This window comes from Parasteatoda tepidariorum, chromosome 1, assembly GCF_982258835.1.
Source record: "Parasteatoda tepidariorum strain Cologne lab strain chromosome 1, Ptep-v5.0, whole genome shotgun sequence".
Lineage (NCBI taxonomy): Eukaryota > Metazoa > Arthropoda > Arachnida > Araneae > Theridiidae > Parasteatoda > Parasteatoda tepidariorum.
This window is the reverse complement of record NC_141755.1, coordinates 98166458-98189487: the sequence shown is the minus strand read 5'-3', so window position 1 is coordinate 98189487 and position 23030 is coordinate 98166458. Positions and strand designations below refer to the sequence as shown.

The 23030-nt window shown below is 30.2% G+C and overlaps 2 protein-coding genes across 2 annotated transcripts in view; both read right to left on the bottom strand.

Annotated features, from left to right (window-relative positions):
- LOC147816631 (uncharacterized) overlaps positions 1–23030 on the bottom strand; it is a 232610-nt gene that overhangs the window by 19244 nt on the left and 190336 nt on the right. The gene's annotated exons all lie outside the window — the stretch shown is intronic.
- On the bottom strand, positions 12723–21541 carry Sf3a2 (splicing factor 3a subunit 2). The gene is made up of 3 exons (XM_016071114.4): positions 21334–21541; positions 19190–19360; positions 12723–13808 (listed from the first exon to the last, which is right to left on the bottom strand). Exons 2-3 carry the CDS (start codon positions 19341–19343, stop codon positions 12850–12852), a joined length of 1113 nt encoding a protein of 370 aa, XP_015926600.2. The 5' UTR covers positions 19344–19360; positions 21334–21541; the 3' UTR covers positions 12723–12849.

The window sequence follows — 23030 nt, the reverse complement described above, 5'->3', positions numbered from 1 at the left end:
TACGACAAGATTTTTCTGGGAATAAAAAAAAAATTAAAACTATATTTCAGTCGCTATGCTGTAATGAACGGCTCAATGGTTTGACGAAAGATCAGGATTACCTTGGAAAAGCATCTGAAGAGTTTAGTCTCAGGATGCTTCACTTTAATGAAAGAAATTTTTTTTTCTTAAGTCAATTCACTATTTATCAATCTTCATATTTTGTTTTGAAGGCGTGAAAAAAGTTTACTTACTAAATGATTTTTCTGGAAGTTAAAAAAAAACAAACTATATTTCAATCGCTATGTTGTAATGAGTATGTAAAATATCATCACCTCTATAAAATAGTAAACAGGATTTAATGAATTACTCGTTAGAATAGGAGTCACTGTGGTTCGATCTAAAAGGTGTAGAGGCAGTAAAGTGTGAAATCAGTTATGTCATAGAATAACTAGGGATTTCATAAGATAACAAGACATGGCAGTTAAAGTACATAAATTTATTGAATTTTACGATTTAACTAGGTATTCTATAGAATAACAATTACTTGACCATTAAATTATGAAATACGGAACTCGAAATTTCTTTGATCCGGTTCTAGCTGGTTTTAGCCAATTTTAAACCGCTTATAACTGCTTAGCAATGATTTCTGCAATAAGGATAAAACGTATTTTTCGAGAGATTTTAGCTATTTATGATCAATTAATTTATAAAATAACTTTGAAACTGTTCATTTTTCACTTTACAGTCTGTCATAAGTTATTTGATAGAAAAACTTGCTAAAATATGAAATTTTTCATCTATTATATACTTTTAACTGACTTGTCTAGTTATATAACTAGCTTGTTACATAACTAGCTAGTTATATAACTTGCTAGCTTTTAACTGACTTGTCTAGTTATATGAAATACCTAGTTATTCTATGAAATAACTGAATTATGCACTTTAACAGTAACCTTCATATATACAGTCAAACCCCGTTATAGTGAACATGGCTTATAGTGAACTACCGGATATAGTGAACGAAATGTTCGCTCCCGTGCGTTGCTATACACATGCAATATTATTTTTTGTGGATATAGCGAACCAAAAGAAGAGAGGAAGTTGGTTATTGTGAACTTTTTTCTGTCTTCGACTAATTTTTTTTTTTTTCCTTTCATTTTTTGGTAATTTTTAAATTTCCACCTAAAATACATATACCGATTTTTGAAACCATCTTTTGAGTGGAATGTAGCCATAAGCATTTTTTTTCTTGTTTTACTTCTTCAATCTCAGTTTCCCATTCCTAAATTTTTTGTACGCAACACGAAGAGTAACAAAAAATAAAAGTTAAAAATTTTTCTGTTATTACATATTGTTATTTAATCATTTTTGTATTTTTTTTATTGGTCATTTATTTAAATAATTTGTAATAAAAGGGAGCAGTTCAGAAAAATTAGTTAAAATTCTTTGCAGTACGGATATAGTAAACTCCTGGTTATAGTGTACCTAAATTTCGGTCCCTTAAAGGTTCACTATAACGAGGTTTGACTGTATATGTGAAGAAAGTTACCTTAATCAGCTAAAAGTTTGATTGATAAAACGTTGAGGAAAAGTATTAAAATCAATATAAATTTTTCGAGAGATGAATCATGGGTTAAATCATAAGAAAGAGATTTCAATAAAATATTACGAGTTGCTACAATAAAATTTTTGAATTTTGTTATCCCGTCTGAGAGTGTCTTAAATTTTTAATTTTGCAATACCTGCTTTCAAAAAGTAGGTTTCGCAATTTGTGTTTGTTCAGGTTTGTCTTTCGACATTGTTCGGAAACGAGTAATCCTTCTCGATTTCGATCAGAGAGCATGCATTTAGGATCGATGCGTATCTCTGAGTGAACAGCTGTTGCAATTGCATAGCAAGACTTTGTAATAAGTGAGTCATTATTATTTTCCGAAAACTGATCAATCGACACCCACTTAAGGAACTGGGTTAAAATTATCAATTCCAACTGCGACATCTTTTTTTTAAACACTTAACATACCATAACCGATCATATGACCGTTTAAGAACTTTTGCATAAAAAAAGCGCTTACCATCTTATCGTTTTTGCACATTTGACATCATGACTTTTTCTAACAATTATATACAGTTAATATTCTATTATTTTTTTTTAATATTTTGTTTTAAATAATACTTGTCGTATACGTATTTCTACCACAACCGGTCATTTGACCGGGTGAACCGGGTGATTTGACCGGGTGATTTATTGTTTTATAAAAGGTTATCGGAGTAGAAAAGACGATGTAATGCGTGTTCAACGTATTGCATTCGATGAGTTGCACATTTTCTGCAAAGACTGTGGCGTAGTTAGTTCAATCAGAATGACTGTGAATTCGAATTTCAAGAAAGTACCTAAAATTTTAGATTGGAATATTTGTGTAAGAAAAAGTGACAATTATAATTCTCATAATTATAAGAATGATAGAAATAATAATAATTAGAAGAAATATGTTTGCGGAAAATGTGCAATGGAAACACCCTGTATATGTAAAGAATGCACTGAGCATTGAATTAAAAATTCTTATTCTTTGAGTTTGTAATACATAAAAATTGGCAAAATACAATTTTCTTTAATTATAATAAAGTTTTTTTTAGTTTATTTCCTTCCTAACATCCATATTTCATGCATTCAATCAAGAAACATAAAATCTGGTCATTTGATCGGCTACGGTAGAAATAGGTATAGGTTAAGTATTGGTATGCTTAGTGTTAACTGAGCAGATTTCAATTATTTTAGTGACACTCTGATAGAATTTTTTTTTACTTGAGTGTTATGAAGTTTCTTATTTTTTTTTTCTTTTATCGTAACGTTCTCCTCGTTACCGAAATATTTTTACTTTCTTAAAAATCAATTCACAATACGATGAACATCTTACTTCTACAAGCTTCAAAAACAATTTTATTACCAAGTTCCATTTTATCAATTACTATGGAGGATTTTATTTTATTTTATAACCGTCGTTGAACAGTCGACCCAATTTTTGGGTTTACGACTACTAATGTTCAACGCCGTAGTCTTGGAATTTTGAACACAATCCGGAAGACAAGATAACTCCTGGATCAATTATTAGGAGAAATTTACCTTCGTGGAGGACTTTTTTTGTTGGAACTAACCCGCATTTGCGTTACACGGAGAGGAAGAACACGAGAACCTTCCACGGTTAGCCTGACGGCAATGGGAGTCTAACCCATGATCCGTCCAGCACCGAGGATATTTCACGTCAGCACTGTGGTTGGTGCAAGCCGGATGCGGAATTCGTATCGACCAACCATCGCTGCGATTCGAACCAGGTTCACCTCGTTGGAAGGCCAACGTTCGATCCTCTGATCCATCACTGCTCACTATGGATGGTAGACAGTGTAAAGCTAAGCACTGATGGCGCTAGGGGTTAAAATTGGTTGTAAGACTTCCGGGTTACTACTTCCGATTGATTTTTACTCCTAAGCTTGAAAAAGGGCGTCATCCAGTATTATTATACTCGTAGTGTTAACAATATAACGCGTTTTTTAAATTTTAATTTCAACAAAACGAACAACATAAGAATTTGGAAAAACTCCGCTAGCATGCTATACCCTGCACGATTCAACCCAAAAAATAACCAACAGTGATATTTTACACAAATAAGGTATAACACTCAAAACATGGCCAGCAATATTTATATTGTGATATTAATTTTCTTAAATTTGTTTTATACTCAAAACCAGTTAGAATTTGTAAATTACAGAGAATCTTAAGAATGGTAAAATGACCCTCGAATTTAAACATAAATCACATTATCAAAACTTGGTTGGTTCTAATGCCACTTGCCACACGGACAAGCCTGCTTGGTGAAACCGAGCAGATTTAAGGCAGATTGTGCGATTCTTGTTTGTCAGTGGCGCCATCTATGGCCAAGAATTCGACTTCTGCCACATTATGCGTCCACCTGTTTATTAGGCGGACCCAGAGTTGGCCAAAAATGTAATCGATTACATTTTTTGATTACAGTAATCAATTACTTGTAATCATGATTACAATTTTCAAAAATTTTGATTACAGCTGTAATCATGATTACAATATTGATTACAGTAATCAATTACTTGTAATCGTGATTACAAAGTTTGATTACAGCTGTAATCATGATTACATAGTCGATTACAGTAATCAATTACTTGTAATCATGATTACAATTTTCAAAAAATTTTGATTACAGCTGTAATCATGATTACAATTTTGATTACAGTAATCAATTACTTGTAATCATGATTCCAAGTAATTGCGATTACAAGTAATCACAACAAAAACGATTACAAGTAATTATGATTACAAGTAATCAAAATATATGATTACATGTAATTTGATTACATGTAATTTGATTACATGTAATTTGATTACATGTAATTATGATTACATGTAATCTAATTACACGATTACAAGACTATTGTATTCTTATAAATGATTATATTTTACAGTAGATAGTAGAATGTATTTTATAATGATACATTTTGCACGTATTAACATGTACTGCATTTTGTACGTATTTGTATACGTACAAATGAATGTAACTGAAATGTATGTACATATGATTTTATCTAGTGCATATGTTCAGACATTTTAGTATCACACACATGTACATACACTTATATTGTAGGTAAAAAATATATGTACGTATGTATATAGATAATAATTACGTATGTATGTGCAAACAATGTAGGCATGTACATTTATACACAATGAATATATGCATTTTATGCAAATATTTGTGTATGTAAAATGTATATCTATGTTCATGTACGCATGTATATACAAGTACTTGTGTTTGTACGAACATACAGACATTGTCTGTACAATGTATGTCCCATGCATGTATGTGCAATTTATTTATGAACAGTACAATATATGTATGCATGTACAATATAGGTATATCTGTAGGATGTACAATATATGTATGTATACATGTACATGATATGCATGTCCAGTGTATCTATGTACATGTACATAATATGTTCATGCTCAATGTAAGTATCCAAATATGCATAATACATTTGTGAACTATTGTACGTACATTGGGCGTATTTATATTTCACATATATTCATACATGTATTCGACATGCATAACGTACGTACATACACACATTTGAGATGCATATATTGTACAGATGTATATACTTATAGCGTACAGATGTATATACATATAGCGTACAGATGTATATTCATATAATGTACATATGATGAAATAAACATATAATGCACATATGTGTGTACATATACAGTACGTATGTGCATAAATATATTGGGCATAATTCTTTCGTACAAATTTTACATGTGTACATGCATGCTATCCCTATCTATGCATATGGTGCAATGTATATATGTGCAATGAATGTATCCACACATGTACAATACACGTATGTTCCATGTATGCATATCCATATGTACTATATATGCACGTACAATACATGAATGTATGTACATGCATTGTACATGCGTACATACATTGCACGTATACATATGTACATTACATTTATGTCTAAATATGTGTACAATGCAATAAATAAAATGCATGTAAGTTAACTTTTAATGACTCAAGCAATTTAAATGACAAAATCAAACGATATTTAAATTTAGTTTTCAGCTTTAATTGTTCTATATCATTTTGAAATTCTCTGAATAAAAAATTATTTTCAGGTACTTTCATGAAATGTTTGACAATACAGATTTATTTTTTTATAACATAATGGATGATTCATAGAAATGTTTTAAATGGTAAGAAAAACGGTAAATTTTATGTTGGGAATTAATATTTAGAAATTCCAAATAAAATTATCGTTTGCTTTCTAAAAAATATGAGGTCGAGTTTCATATACCTTAGAATAATTTTAAAACAAATTTTAATAACTTTACTCATATAAATTTTTTTAATGTATGCACAATGTATGTGTATATTGTAATTACATATATTTAAATGTACGCACGTATTTGTGCATTACTTGTAATTATGTACATGTATACGTTGTATGCACATGCATACATTGTGCATATAACTATTTTTTTGTACATCCATGCATTACATGCGCATAAGTATTAACAAAGTATGTAGTTATACAAGTACATACGTAAGTTGTACATAAGTACATACTTTGCGTACACATATATCGATGTACATATAAATATGCATGTATACATGTACGCATTTTATTTACGCAACTATGTGCATATATTGTACCTTTAAATAACATTTTTGCATATTGTACGCAAATACGTACAATTTTATACTCAAACGTACATTGTATATACGTGCTATCATCGTAAATTTATACAATATATGCACTTAAGTACATAAAAGCATGCAAACGCATAAACATTATTTTCATATACGTTCATACATACATAGTCTATGTATACAAAGATACAAAACATTGCCTTTTGGTACAAACTAACATAAATGCGTACATGTATCATAAATGCATAATTATATGTACTAAGCATATGCGCATTGCATTAAGTATATTACAATATAATTATGAATATTGTACGTACAAACAACGTTTGTGCATACATTGTATGTATAGGAATCGCAAATTGTACGTTCATGCGTGCGTACATTCTATGTACATAAAAATATGTAAACACATGAATACTTACATAAAAAATTTGACTATAGTATACAATCGTAATAACTTGTAATCGTATAGTCTGATTACAAGTAATCACAATTACATGTAATCAAATTACATGTAATCATGATTACATGTAATCATATATTTTGATTACTTGTAATCATAATTACTTGTAATCGTTTTTGTTGTGATTACTTGTAATCGCAATTACTTGTAATCATGATTACAAGTAATTGATTACTGTAATCAAAATTGTAATCATGATTACAGCTGTAATCAAAATTTTTTGAAAGTTGTAATCACGATTACAAGTAATTGATTACTTGTAATCGTGATTACAAGTAATTGATTACTGTAATCAAAATTGTAATCATGATTACAGCTGTAATCAAAATTTTTTGAAAGTTGTAATCACGATTACAAGTAATTGATTACTTGTAATCGTGATTACAAGTAATTGATTACATAGCTGTAATTATCTGTAATCAATTACAGTTGTAATCGATTACTGTAATCAACGGCCAACTCTGGGCGGACCCATTCATACATCCACATTGACCATGACCTGAATCAGAGAACGATCAATCTCCAATCCAAACTTTCATCAAAACTTTCTTAGAACATTAAGCCTGTTCACACATCGCCTCATAAGCGGAGGGATACATTGGGAGTGTTCTAAATTTCTTCCGGTTTTCCGAAACTTGTTATTGTTTACATTCGGTTAACCATTCATTCCTAGACACAGTTAAAAATGAAATATTGCAGTTCAAAACTAGCAATATCTAGCATTATATCTTAATTTTACTAGGGGATTATATTAAAGGATTAAGTTTTCAATATTCCGCCTCACAAGAAAGAATTTAGTTCCGTAACATCGAACCATATTTATTGGCTATGTCATTCAAAAATATTCTCCCAAAAATTTGCACTAAACGGAAAATTGTTAAAATCCAGTTGCTATTATTATTATTTTTTTTTTTAATAAAGATGTTTTAAATTGAATGTTTATGTAAAAAATTATTTAGTAATTCGGTAAAATTATAATTTCATTTAAAAAAAAAAAATGTCCCTCTCTGTCCCCATTTTTCTTTAAAAAGCATTTTTCCACTTCCAGGAAGTAGATGATTGAGAACAATGGCATGCAATATTTTAATGATTGTGAACAATGTCATGCAATCACTATGTGAGATACATATGTGCAATAAAGCAATATGTGTAATTATTTTTATGGTTTATGTATTTAAGAGATTAAAATAAAAATTTTGTCATCAAAGTGATTAATATTGCGACTTCTACACTGCATCTTTTATTTTTTTTAGAAAAAAAAAAAAAAAAAAAAAAAAAAAAAAAAAAAATATATATATATATATATATATATATATATATATATATATATATATATATATATATATATATATATATATATATATATATATATATATATATATATATATATATTAGTAGACATTAATTCGAAACAATAATTATAATAAAAATACACTGTTATTACTTTTTTTAATTCCTATTATTAGTTCACTCCTTCTCTTGTTCAAATTTTCAATCGTTAATAAAATACTTTTTATTCATCCACTCAAATTCAAATAAATTTTTTTAAACTTCTAGTGAATGACACTTGATGTTAATACAGTTTCTTTTCAAATATTAATTCATTCACTAAATAGAGATAAGCGAAAAACGAAATTGAATTTTCTGGTGGGTTAAGCGTAAGACGTTTTAATTTTACTATAAGTGGATTCAGTTTTCACATATTTTGAAGATAACATCAGTGATAATTTCTAAACTTGCAGCTCTGTTTGAACAATAAACTAGTTTATTGCGCACATTTAAATATTTGTTTATTTTATATTCGTTGTCAGATAAATTCCAATAAAGAACATGACGTGGTAGCACGTGTGTTCCACGTCACCAAATGTATACTTTTATAGTTGTCTGATACCACGCTCATTTTTTTTCTTTTAATTCCTACTGTTAGTTCACACTCTACCTATATATATTTAAATATCTTGTTTAAATTTTCAATCGATAATAAAATACTTTTTATTCATCCATTCAACTTCAAATACGTTTTTTTAAACTTGTGGATGACACTTGATGTTAATAAATTTTTTTCAAATATTAATTCATTAATGTTAGTTTTATATGGGAGAAAATTTTTTAATTATTTAATAAAAAGTAACTAAAATAAAAAAAAAATTCTGACCTAAGTAGGAATTGACGTATATATATTCCGGGCCGTTTTATCCATTAGGCACTGTAGGCAACTGCCTAGGGGCCCCGCCACGTTCAGGGGCCCTGTGCTACAGAGAAAAAAATTGACAATGTTTCTTAAACAGTAAAAATTTAATTCGAAATTTCAATTACGATTGTCTTGCTCTGTAAATTACATCGACGCTATTTTAGTACATTTCTGAACGCATTCCAAATTAGATATTAATATTATGGTAGTTAGTTCATATATAACGCAGTAATATAATCGCAAGCAATTTTATCGCGGTAATTTTAACGCCGACTAATCAGATGACTATACAGCAAGAGCAGCTTTTTTAACACAACACGCTTGAAAAACGCTCAAAATTCTACGTTGTGAATGCACACTTACTGTTCTGGTACCAAGGGCGCCGGCAGCGGGGTGCAAGTGCCCCTCGCTTTTCTTTTAAACAATTATAGCGATGCAGAAAAACAATTTTGTTATTAAAGATTTTTATTAAAAATATTTTTATTCAAAAGCAAATAATTAATACATAACAATTTAAAAATTGTTTCATCAAACAAGAATTATAATCGTCTTGTTTGCCGTCCAAATCTGCTTTAAACTTTCTCAATGAATTCTGAGTCATCTTTGATTCTTTTATTATGCACACTGAGCATGTTCAAACTTGGCAGATATCTAAGCTATATTGTTAAATTTCATTTAATAAAATATAAATAATATTATATTTTCCATTAGTTATTTAGTTTGAGAAAGTTGTATAAAACAAACTGACTTTTCACAACTGTAAAACTTCATCAACACAATAAATACCAAAGTTAAGCGTGCACAAACACGTTAGTATACGAAACTATTGTTTGTAGTTATTGGTGTTTCAAAGTCAGTAGCTATGCCATCGCTATCAATACAGTTTCTCGTGGCAAAATTTGCAAGTACAAGAAATTCGTACTTTTTTTTTAAATATCTTGTTAACAATGAAGAAATGTATCTTGAAAAAAATTAACTGATGAAAGTATATGTAATAGCAAAACAAAATGCAATAACAGAACATTTTAATTTGGGGGGAAGGGGAGGGGGTATTTTGTTAGAGGGTTGCACCCCCTTTAATATTATTCTGCCGGCGCCATTGTCTGGTACCTACCATAGGTATGTATATTCTATGGCCAAGCTACCAAAGAGTATGTAAAAATAAGGTTGGCAGTACTGGTTCTTTCGTCGCAAGACTGGGGAATTCCCCGATCCGCTAAATACATACGTTGTATTGTGTCAAAATCCGACGCTGAAATTAAACAGGCTTGCACAAAGTTTAAGGAACATTATTTTGAGGACATTGAGCCTGAGTTTATAGACAAAATGGTGCAGTATAAATACTTCATCTTACAATTAGAAGACGCCGGAAAGAAAATTGTGCCTGCCGAAGAGTCTTACAAACTGACTATTGGTAACATGGCACAATCAACTTTCCCGAATGTAATGACAGCTTTGCAAATATATAGAAGTCTACTGATTACAAACGCCACTGGTGAACGGAAATTTTCCAAATTGAAATTAATTAAAAACTGTCTTCGTTCAACTATGTCTCAAAACCTTTTAAATTCATTGGCCATAATGGCAATTGAAAATGATGTATTGGAAAAGGTTAACTTTCAGGATGTCTTGAACGATTTTGTAACAAAAAAAGTTAGAAGAGTTAATATTTAAGCTTATTGCATGAATTTTTTTAAATGCATATATTAATTACTTATATTCTTTTCTTTTGATTCAATATTTTTATTGAATAATGTGATAATATACCTATGTAGTAAAAAACAGCGTAATTATGAATAAAGTGTTGTGTTAGCGAAAAAATATATTAGGAAGTTAGAAGACGGTAGGGGGGGCGCGACATGCATAAGCCGGCCCTGGTTCGGGGTAATAAGCAGCGCAGTGGTTGAAAATACAAAGTATCTCATTACGTTTGGACTACTAGAGGATATTTATGGCAACCCGTGCTGAGGCCTGCTCTTTTCTAGGAGGTGTTGATTAGATCCCCCTTTTGCATCGATGACAGCCTGATGCACACGTCTGTGAAGACTTTCCACCTGTTTTTGATAGATGGCCATAGGAATTGACTTCCATAACAGCTGAAGTGAGGATGGCCAATTTGGCTGGCTACGTAATCTGCCCTCTAATTCGTCCCGAAGGTGGGACTCTGAGAAGGCCAGTTCAGTTTATAAACACTCATTTCGTCAAACCACGTCTGTGCAAGCCTCGATGTGTGAATAGAGCAATTATCCTTCTGGAAAAGAAATGGGCCTTCCTCGAAATATTGCCATAGAGTTGGAAGTGATGTATTGTCCACATACATCTCAGAATTCAGTCTTCCAGCCACAGGAACTAGCGGAGCCAGGCCAAACCACGAGAAACACCCCCCCACACACACACTATTATAGGCCAGATAGTGCATTATCCCAATGAAGAAAAACATATTCAACAAGTAGAGGATGATGTTATATTAAAATAAAATCCCTTCATTTTAAGAAAGAAATTAATAGAATTGTAATTTATGGTCCTTTAATTTGGGCATATTTTAAGTTTCTTCTTATGAAGTTCATTGCCTTACCATCACAAGTACTTTACAGACAAATTAAGATTCTTTTTTTAGGTATAAATATTTTTTTAAAAGGAACTATTTTTTATTTTTCATAGATAAGTTACAAAAATCCTTTCTTAATCATTTTATCTGTAATTTTCAATTGTTCTTTATTTTTTTTTCTACTAGCTATTTTTCCTCCATTATTTGTTTTTACATTAAAAATCCGAGGTGCAAAATAATTTGAAGATGCTGCCAGAATAATTTCCCTTTTTAAATAATCATTAGTAAAGAGCACATCTTGGAGGGAAAAAAAAAACTTTTTTTTGTTATTTATAATGAGCATAGTTAACGACAGTTTTTGGAAAAGTTAAGAATTTTTACGAAATTTCCCGCTTTATTAGATCAAAATATCCCAATTCATAGTAGAATTTAATAATAATTCTACTATGTTATTGGGAGGTAAAGAGCACATCTAAACACCTTTTTTGGTGATTTTTAAGAAATTTCCTGATTTTTCGGACCAAAATCTTTTCCAAATCTCAAAATATGCAGGAGTAACGCCTCTTAAAATTACTGTAGTTTTTTTAACTGCAAATATGATTTCATCTTAAATAGCTAGAAATTTAGCACTCAGATCAGGACAAACATTTATAACTGGAACAGGTATTATTTTCTTATGTAGTTCCTAACGCCACATGCCGATTACCAGCAAACCTGCTGGGTGAAACCAAGCGAATTTAAGGTAGAGGGTGCGTTTCCCTTTTTTCACTGATGCCATCTATGGCCAAGAACATACCTTCAGCCACACACACGTCACAGCCCGTTTTAAAAGGGTGTACCCATTAATTCATATACAGATTGTAATTTTGACATGAACCAAAGAACGAGAATTCAGTACCCCCAAACGTATTGTATTGATTCGTTATGGGAACTTAGAGGACTTTGTGACCTGACAGATTTAATGTGCACAAGTAACTATTTACAACATTAGGCTTCAGCCGGCTGGGATCGAACTAACGACCTCCTGGTCCTTTTTATTTTCCTATAATAAAAGGCATTTAATTTAATTTGAGGGAAGATTCCTGTCGGAAGAGTACTTTTAAGATAAGCTCGGTCTGCAATAATATTAGACCCTAATTCCATTTTCACTGAACCCTGTTTTAACTTTAATATTTTCAGACAACATTTAAAAAATTAAACCTTAGTAACCTTGCCTATTTCCCAAGTAATAAAGGTTTCTCTTTGTACACTCACTTTTTTAAAGAATTTCAAAACTTTCTAATAAAAACAGGTAAATGAAATTCATCAAAATATTTATTTTTATTACAAATGAAATAATGCATGTTTTTAGGGCAGATATACAATGAATATTGTTAAAATGGTCAGTTGTAAATTCAATAGCCTAAAAAGTAAAAGCACTGTTCTATTGCCCATCTGACAGTGGAGGAGAAGGCGGTGACAAGGGTGGCGATTCCACTTGGGCAGGAGGTGGCATGGGTGGATTTCCTGCAACATTAGACGATGCAGTGGGTGGTGCCGGAGGAGGCGGAGGAACGAACTTAGGAGGAGCTGGTGGTGGTGCAACATTAACTGTAGTACGCACTGAAGAAATGGGGGGCGGTGGCGGTCCAGAAGGACGCATCATGGGAGGTGGAGGTGGTGGCACAAAATTCATTGCCATAGAAGGCCTAGATGGCATCTGGAACTGAGCCATTGGAGGTGGAGGCATTGATGGAAAATTAGGTGGCATGCCACTGGGCGGTGGCATTCCCATAGATCTTGGAGGTGGCGGCATCATGGAAGGAGGTGGAGGATGCATATCCTGAGGTGGAACATTACTACGTTGAGGTTGGGGAGCAGAGGGTGGAGGAGGCAATTTAATTATTTTTGGTTCAACTTTGAAACTAAACTGCAAGAAAAACTGTTTTGTTTCCTTGTTCCACAAAACCCAAAATTTCCCCTCACTTTTGTCCACTTCTCGACTGGGGACTTTGAACGATATGGTCTCGTAAGGTTCGGCGGCAAATAATAAATATTGCCAGCGACGATCGGGTGGCTCTACCTTCTGCTCGTAAGCGGACATGAAACGATGGCGAGGAGCAATACCTTCACCTATCTCAGGATAATCTATTTGGAATAGCAAACTCTGTTGTCCGGTGTCTCTTTCTCTTTGTTTTGTAACACGGTAACCAGGGCGACCAATCTTAACAAACTTCTTTATGTCGACGCGTGGCTTTGCAGGTGCTGGTTGTTGAGGTGATTCTTTTGCCTCCTTTGCAGCTCGTCTAGCTAGATTAGCCTGGTGTTTCTTCCCTTGAGTATGAGCCAAGTAGGAACCTTCATTGTTATGCAAGGTTAGGCAAAGCTTGCATTCATAAGAACCTGAATAAATAACAATGATTAAATAAAAGAGCTACAAGCCTAAACATGTAATAATTCTTCACTTCAAAATCAACATCATTATTTACAACTGTTTTACAAAAAATTTGGACTTGGTCAAAAACTAAAAGATTTGGAATCAATATAATCAGTTGGATGCATAATTTATTTAAAAAAAATTTCAGAAGCTTTGAAAACAATAGAGAAAAGATAAGCATTAAATGCTTAATTTTCAAAAATACTTACAGAAAACTTGGTAAAAAGTTTTTTCAAAATAATTTTTCATAAATTGCTTCAGCAAGATGTGTGTGAATGCAATATAAATTTCTATCATCCAAAAAATCAATTAATGCTTGGTTTACTTTACGTACTAAATAAACGGATTTTTGAAAAAACCCAACGCACCTGGGTTTTATTGAAAAAACCCGGGGGAAATTGGGCTTTATTTGAAAAAACCCGGGGAAAATTGGGTTTTTTCATTTAGTGCTCATAAATTTTACTGTGAAAATATTTTTATTTATTAAATAGAGTTGTATAAGTAAACACTAAAATTTCATCTGACTTTTACCTGTAATAAAATTAAACTGGAATAAATATTTAATGGTCTTCCATGTTTTTATAATACGATTAACAGAAAGTGAGATTAAAATTACGTTTAATTATAAAGAGTATCAGTTATTTGCCCCTTTTTTCAAATATTTAGATAAATACATGCATTTTTAGATACATTTTAACTTTATAGTTTCAAAAGACAAATTAATCTTAAAATTATAAAAAAAGCATATATAAAAAGTTATAGCTTATTTTTTTAAAATCAGAAAATAAAACTTTAAATTTGTTTATTGTTGTTTAATGTATCACTTAATAGAATTTTTTTTTTGTTTGCTTTCATTATTTTAAACATGATTAAAAGAAACAAAATAAATTGTATCCAAATGAAATCTTAAAAATAATATTTAAAAAATCTTAAAAGTAATATTTTAATTTTTAATTGTGATAAACTTTCTCCAAATAGTTAAAAATTGTCAGCGGATGTTAAGAGTTAACTTAAAAAAAAAGGTCCAATTTTTTCCTTTATTATTATTATCATACAACAGATTCAAAGGGTCTACATTTCTCTCTTAGATGGTGATACACTTTTACGAGTTTTGTAGCTTTATCTATTCCTAATCTATTTCGAAGTTTACTCTGCACCAAACCGAAACTTGAAAAGTGTCTTTCGATAGAGACAGAGGATGCTGGTGCTGAGTTCAAATAAAAAAGAATTGACAGAAATTTTGTGGAAGCTAGGAATTTTATTTATTTATTTATTTACTTATTTTTTTTTTCCCATGATTTTCCACTATTTTTTGCACTCAAGCATCATTGATTTTGGAAAGTATTCAGGATCGGAAATTTTGAATGCCATAACACGTGGCAGAAATTCTGGATGATGCTTAGAAAGACAGTTTTCTGCTAATTGGTCTTGTTGATCATTTAAAAATTGTCCCCTTGTTTCGGGATCCAGGACGCATATGCTAATAAATGATGTGGCTGAACAGCCTGATTGAATCTTTTTACAAAATGTTTATGGGGTTCTAATTCATCACACGATAGTAAGTTAATTCATATTTCAACAGCTTCTGAAATTGAAATGTTTTCTGATTGAAGCTTTTTTAAAGCTTAAGAAACAATTGATATCTGTTTTTCCCAATTGATAGTTTATTGGTAAAGCGCAACATTATTTAATATTTTTGACATATTATTATTAGATTCATTTTGATGTTCAAGAACAATCTCTTCATATTTATGGTAATTATTGGCAAAAGTTTTTACATGCTCATAATATGAATTCCACCTAGTGTCATTGGGTCATCAAGCAGTTTTTTTCATTTGCCCATCCATGTGCTTGATGCACATTTCTAAAATATTTGTTAACTTCAACGATGCGTCCAATGATAGTATTAGGAGCTACTTCTTTTTTAATCAAATTTAAAAAAACCAATTTGTAAAAAAACACCAAGTGGGTTTTTTCAAAGTGGGCCCACTTGGGGAACCCTGGTTATATGTATTTTATATTAAGTTTAAATAACGCAATATCACTACCTATTTGAATCTTCTTTATTAAGTGCATTATGTTTCATAATTTTTTAAATTAGGAATTATAAAATGCAGTAATATAAAAGGAACAAGTTTATTAATCTTTTTGTTTTCACACACATTTATTTACTATATTTATTAAACATATGGATATTACCTATTATAAAATTATAATCTGTAAATATTTATAATCAGTAAAAACTAAAATTTCATCTGACTTGAGTTAAATAAAAAACTGAAATAAATATTTAATGGTCTTACATGTTTTTATAATAAGGTTAATAGAAAGTGAAATTAAAACTACGAATAATTATAAAGAGTATCAGTTACTTGTCCCATTTGTTTTCAAATAATTAACCCTAGGAAAATGATTTCATTTTTAGATAAATAATTTTAAAAAGTTCTCTTATAAAAAGTTTTAGCTTTTTTTTTTTAAAGCCAGAAAATAAAACTGTTTAAATTTGTTAATGTATCACTTGGTAAAAAAAGAAAAAAAAATTTCTTTTCAATTTTTTTAAACATATGAATTAATAATAATAACCTGTTTATTAATATATAAAGCATGCAACTATATTTGAAAAATTGATCTTTTCAGGGTAAATTATTAAAATTTTTATTTGATTTAATATCATTAAAATATTACTTTTTGAAAAAACCCACTTGAAGTTTTCAATAGTAGATACCTATTATAAAATTACATGAAGATTCCAGTTTCTTTTACTTTACTAATATTAAAAACTTAATCATATAAATCATGACATATTTATGCTGCACTATAAATTATATAAAAGTAAATGCAAAACAATAAGTTTTAGTAAAAAAAAAATTATTTTTTTGAAAAAACCCACTTATCGTTCCAAGTGGGTTTTTTCAAGGTGGGCCCGCCCAATAAAACCTGGGCGGGTTTTTTCAAAGTGGGCCCACTTGGCGAACCCTGCTATATCATCACATGTTTATGTCTAACCACTCATTAAATAAGTTATGTTTCTTACAAAGAAATGCTATTATTTAGGGTTGGAGCATTGTGAGCACATTCAGGTATCATTTTGCATACTTTTGTAAGAACATTTAATTTTTTTTTCTTTTGTTAGCATTTTATTAAAATTTGACTCAATTTTACTTAATGTGTTATTTAAGGTATTTGACTGCGTGAAAGTCTGTAATTTCGACGAAAACTTTTAGCTTTTTTTAAATCTATATTCGAACTTTATTTCATTAGCTTTTGAAAACCTTTTAAATTATTTTTCTCAAATTTTTAAAAATTAAGTCATAGTTTTTTCATATGCTGACAGAGAATCAAACTGGCCAAAAATGAAACTATAATATTTTTTGCTGGGCTTAGAGTATTTTAATCTTTTTATTTGGATGAATTATATTTAAGACAAATACATTTTTCAGAAATGAATCTTTAAATATTTTTTTTGTGAGAAAACTCTTATAGAATTTTCACAATCTTTAATGTATTTTTGAAAAACAATAAATTTGAAAAATTATTTTACGCTAACACATATTATAAAAAAGTTTATTTAAGAATTCCTTAAAACACTGTATGTAAATTGTCTATAATGTTAGCTATCTTTTAAACTAAAAGTTTAAGCATGATTTTTTTTTTAAATCAAGTTTTAAGTAAAAAATTCCGAATTAAAATAAATAAATAAAATATTTAGGTATTCATACAGTAGAAATTTTTAAAGAGCAGTTAACGTAACTTGAAAAAAAAATTGCAGTTTTTAATCTCAAAGTTGCCTTTATTCTGAATTTTTTTTTTTTTTTTTTTTTTTTTTGTAAATTTCCATTTGAGGCTGTTTTAAAAAAAAAATTTATAGATTCCAGTCGCAGTCGGATACCTTGAAACAGCAACCAAAGTATTCTAATATATTAATTCTTTTAGATAGCAGGCTTCATAGTAGACCAAAGAAAAATCAAGATATTTTTGAGATAGTAGTAGTATATATAAATCAGGGGTTTCCAACTTACATGAGGTCGGGGGCCGCAATTAAAAACACAAGTCAAATGGTGGGCCGCAACTTTATCAAAATTTTATATAGGACTCTTTTTATGTTTGAAGGAACATTAAATATTACTGCCAGAGTTTTATCAAGTTGTACAAAACAAAAGTATTGAATTACAAATTAAAATAAGAAGAAGATTTTTAAAAATATTTAGAAGCATATTAAAAAATCCTGGCTATAAAATTTACAAATGTTTTTACTTCATCCAAAATGAGTGGTTTGAAAAAGCAAAAATTATAATTTGCTCAACTTAGGTAACACAAACACAAATTTTATCACATAAGAACAATAAAAAATTATTTTTTTAATATCAGATTTACTTTGTTCAAAACAGAAGGTTCTAACAGTTTCTAGAATAATGTATTAAAGAAGCACTGAATAATGCATAATAAAAAACAACGTATAGATTTTTTTTACATTAGTGTTGCAGTAAAAAGAATAATCAATATCAACAAGTAAATGTTCTTCAGAACAATATTTAAGATTTGGAATCAGGTTCAAGACTTCATTAATCAAATGAATTTTAATAATTTTTTGTACACAAAAGTAATTTATTGAATGATCCCTTATTCCACTATTCAAAAATTTTATATGATAACTTTATGATATGATGAAAGAGAGAGAGAGATCAATAATTGGGAAACTAAGAAATTCCAACATACAAGATTTATTGCTGCATTTGCTGAAAATAATAAATAAGCGCATGATCCCTGAATTCATCATCATAAAAAATTATAATGTAAGTACTTTTTCAATATAATATTTAAATTTCCAAAAAGTTTGAAACAATGAACTGTGTCCAGAAAGGCTATAAACGAACCATGTATATGATGATTAATGGACGGTTACTCAGTTTGAAATATCAATTCTTTTTTAATTTTTAATGGTTTTATTAATTAATTAAGATGCTTTTTAAAAAAAAAAAATTCGTCCTAGAAATCTTTCTGGTCTATAGAAAATATTATGTTCTAAATGCACACAAAAAACAATGTCAGGACAAAAAGCTGAAAATCAGGGCAAAATATTTTTTATCAGAACAACTACAAGCCCTGAAATAGTCAAAGATTCCTTATTCAGAAAAAAACAAGAAAAAAATGTAATTCACTTTGAAGAGAATTTGAAATTGAAAATTAACATAAATTAAGCACAATAAGCAAATCAAAATAAAATTCAGTTCATATATTAAATTATTATAATATATTCTTATACAACACTTTATTTCATAAAAATCAAAGATTAGTTTATAATCATTAAAAACAAAGATAACTTTTAAACAAAATGATGCAATCATACCCAAATGGTTTTTCATAAAATAAGGATCTTTGTTCAAATCTATTGTTTCCAAGGCAAGTTGTCTGAGACGCTCCCGCCTATCTCTGTTAGTCTCTGACCATGATGCAACTCCACCAGTGCCGGTCTTCCCTCCGGCTCTATGTTGAAAATCCATTTCTTTCTTCTATTTGTCTGTTAAGAAGTAAATAACACTATCTAAATGTCTTTCACTAGTTACATCACCCAAACATTTAAATCAAATTCTTCCCACAATTTTTAGAAAATTTCCAGCAACTTGATACCCCTCGCTTTTTTTAAAAAAAATTTTTACATCAAATATAAAAATTAATATTTCAAATTACCACATCTGCCAACACGTAAAGGAAAAAATCCAATAGATTTTGCGAAATAATATTAATTTCTCGATAACTATTGCATAATATACTAAATATTTTACAAACAGGGAATTTTAGGAATTTTTATTGTCATCAAAATACAAAAACTTTATTTTACCGACAGCTATAAATGGTCTGTAATATTTTCCATTTATGATTGACATTAAATGAACTTCTCAAATTTAAAATTTCTTAATGTTAACTCATAATTTTGAATAGTAAGACAAGTAATTTATTATCGATAGTTAAAAAGATTTGGATTAATTTAAAAAGGGAGTTCTGAACAAAAATAAACTGAAAATTTCAGAAAAAAAACTTTTTTTCCTGGATATTTCCGTAGAGTGATCTGAGTTGTCAACTACAATAGCCTAGATGCCAAATAGATTTTAAACTTGCAATTTTAAAAAAAAAGAAGAAGAGGTGCTTTCCCGGGGTGGCTACTTATACCTTTTGAGTTTGTCCTTTTCTGAGATGTTTCTTCAAGTTTCATGCGGGCCGCTGCCCAGAAGCAGAAGTTGCTAAGAATTAGCGGAAATCCCATTTTTTTTCTTTTATTTAAAAAATAATGAGGATATTTTACACTAAACAAACCATAAACTAGCCAAAGGACTGTTTAAGAACTTTTACATCGAAAATGTACTTATCATCTTATCGTTTTTGCACATTTGACTACATGACTTTTTCTAACAATTATATACAGTTAATATTCAATTATTATAATTTTTTTGTATTTTGTTTGTTTCGAATAATACTTCTCGTATACCTATTCCTACCACAACCGGTCATTTAACCGGGAGAACAATTTATTGCTTTATAAGGTTATCGGATCAAAAATAACGATGTAATGCGTGCTCAACGTATTGCATTCGATTAGTTGCACATTTCTGCAAAGACTGTAGCATATAACTTTGAATTTAAATTTCAAGAAAGTACCCAAAATTTTAGATTGGCATTTTTATGTTAGAAAAAGTGACAAAAACTAAATGTTTCGGTAAGTAGCTTATATTTTATTTTGATAGCTTTACTTCATTTCTAACTAACTATTAGTTTTTACCCAGAAAAATTTTGAAGCAATCAAGACAGTGTAAGTTCTTAGAAGAAATAATAATTATAGGGATAATTATAGAAATAATAATAATTAGAAGAAATATGTTTGCGGAATATGTACAATGGAAATACCCTGCAAATGTAAAAAATATATTCGTATTCTTTGTGTTTGTTATACATAAAAATTGGTGTATACAATTTTGTTTAATTATAATAAAGTTTTAATTTATTTCCTTCCTAACAGCGATATTTCATACATTCAATCAAGAAACTTTAAGTCTGGTCAAATATGTGTAGATTAAGTGTTGATATGTTGTGGTTCAAATCCATTTTGCGCTTAGGAGATAGTACTTGGCATGACATATCACAATACGGAAATTTCCCCCCAATATTGTATCCAAAATATCAGAATTTGAAAAACCTAAAGAAAGGAGCTGGAAGAACTATTAATCAAATAATGTCAAGATATTTACAAACAAAATTGGGGATGGAATAAAAAATAGTGATAGCTTAATTTGAATGATTTTAATCAAGATATTTTCACAAAAATGATCTCTATTTTTCACAAAAAGGGATCCTAGAAAATATAATCTAAATCGACACCCGAAACATTGCAAGAGCGTAAAATTTTGTACCGGCAAGTTAACATTCAAGTCAGTTATCATGAATGGATCAATTGAAAATATTTTATAAAACATATAACATTAATAGAAAATGAATTACCTCTAAATTCTAATATGAACGTAACACTCGATCACAGGTTTGTTTATATTCCTGCTATGCTAACTTGCGCTAGTGTAGTCCTAGCAAGCTAACATGGCTAATATTTTCTGGAACAGATATTTTTTACCTGTTGTTGAATCATACTTGTTACTTCCAAAGGTGAATTCGTTTCACTTCATTTGCTCAAGGGTCTTAGACGCCCGAAAGTAAGCCAATAGGCTGCCTGAATCTTGAGCAGGTTTGCCACTTTTAGGAATTTTTTCTTCCTTTTTTTTGTCCCGCAATGGACTGACCGTTAAGACACGGTTCTCAGCAAATCACCGAAGTCAAGCCTCACTGGCTGCTGTCAGTGTGCGGGTGGGTGACCACTTGGATCAGTCTGCGTAGAGACCGAGGGTGTGCGGTATTGGTCTTCGCTAAACTGTTCTGCCGTAAAGTGCTCGACTTCGCGTGCAGGCCGTCGGGCTACCGGAGCGGGGGTGCCATCCCCTCTGCAGAGGATCAAAATTGTGATGGTATGTCTTCGGATCATCCTCAGGGATGTTTCCCAGACCGTCGCCAATAGCCCATTGTGCAGCTTTAGTGCGACGTAAATTAACAACAACAATCCTTTTTTTTATTTTTTACAGAATTTGCTAAAAAAGAATAACGGAGGAGGGAAGTTATTCTGTTTGTTATAAATGCACGATTCTTTATTTTTTAATAATGAATTTTTATTTCTAGTAGTCAAGCTGCTTTAAACCTGTATAATTGTGAAACTGTATAATTGTGAAAAATTCACCCATTAATTTTAACATTATCGATTTACTTATGTAGCAACATATTAAAGGTATAATAAAACAATTATTAGTAAATTTTCATATAAATAACGATAAAAAAAATTTTTTTGAATGAAAATAATTGATTTTTGCTACCAGTGATGACGCTCTTCAAAAATGGATAATTTTTTTGACGTTTGAAAAGCAAATCACAAGCGTTAACGCAATTGTACTAATTTCTTTCCGTAATAAAAATGAGAACATATGTCGAGCTTTGAGATTAAACCTTTCGACCCTTTTAAATGGTCATAAACAGATGAATTCGAAAAATTTAATTTCTCAGTGATCCCTCAAGTTGTTATTTTCTGGATTGCATCAATTAACGCCTATATTATGTCTTTGGCGTGGTGCATATTCATGCATCTTAATCGAAATTTTGCAATCCGATGTTAGCGCCGCCAATGCATCTTCTTCATACTCATCGGATAATTTTTTTTCTTGCTTGAACAGTGTTTTTTCCTTCTGATCGATAGTAAAATTTGCCAGAATTTCTGTTTTTCACTTTCCATATTTGTGAAAGGGCACCTACCGAAAACTACCGCACATAATCAATCGAACTTTTTCACAAGCAAGCGTTGCTCTATCAAACTATACAACGATTATGCCGCACAAGTTGGCCGGGGAAAAAATATAATTAATTTCTCTGTTGAGGAAGAAAAAAAACTAATTATTTTCCAACAACCCAAAATACACAATCGCAATACTCGAATACGCCATCTGGGAAGAAGACCGGTTCCATGCCTTGGGCCCTTCTCACTCTCCTCCTGTTTTAAGTTGTATAGGAATGTACTACGATATTTTCCCCTTCCTTAATATTTTTCCTTTCTATTTAATAAAAATATTTTTCTAAAATTTCCGTGATGCTTTTCTTTAGAACTA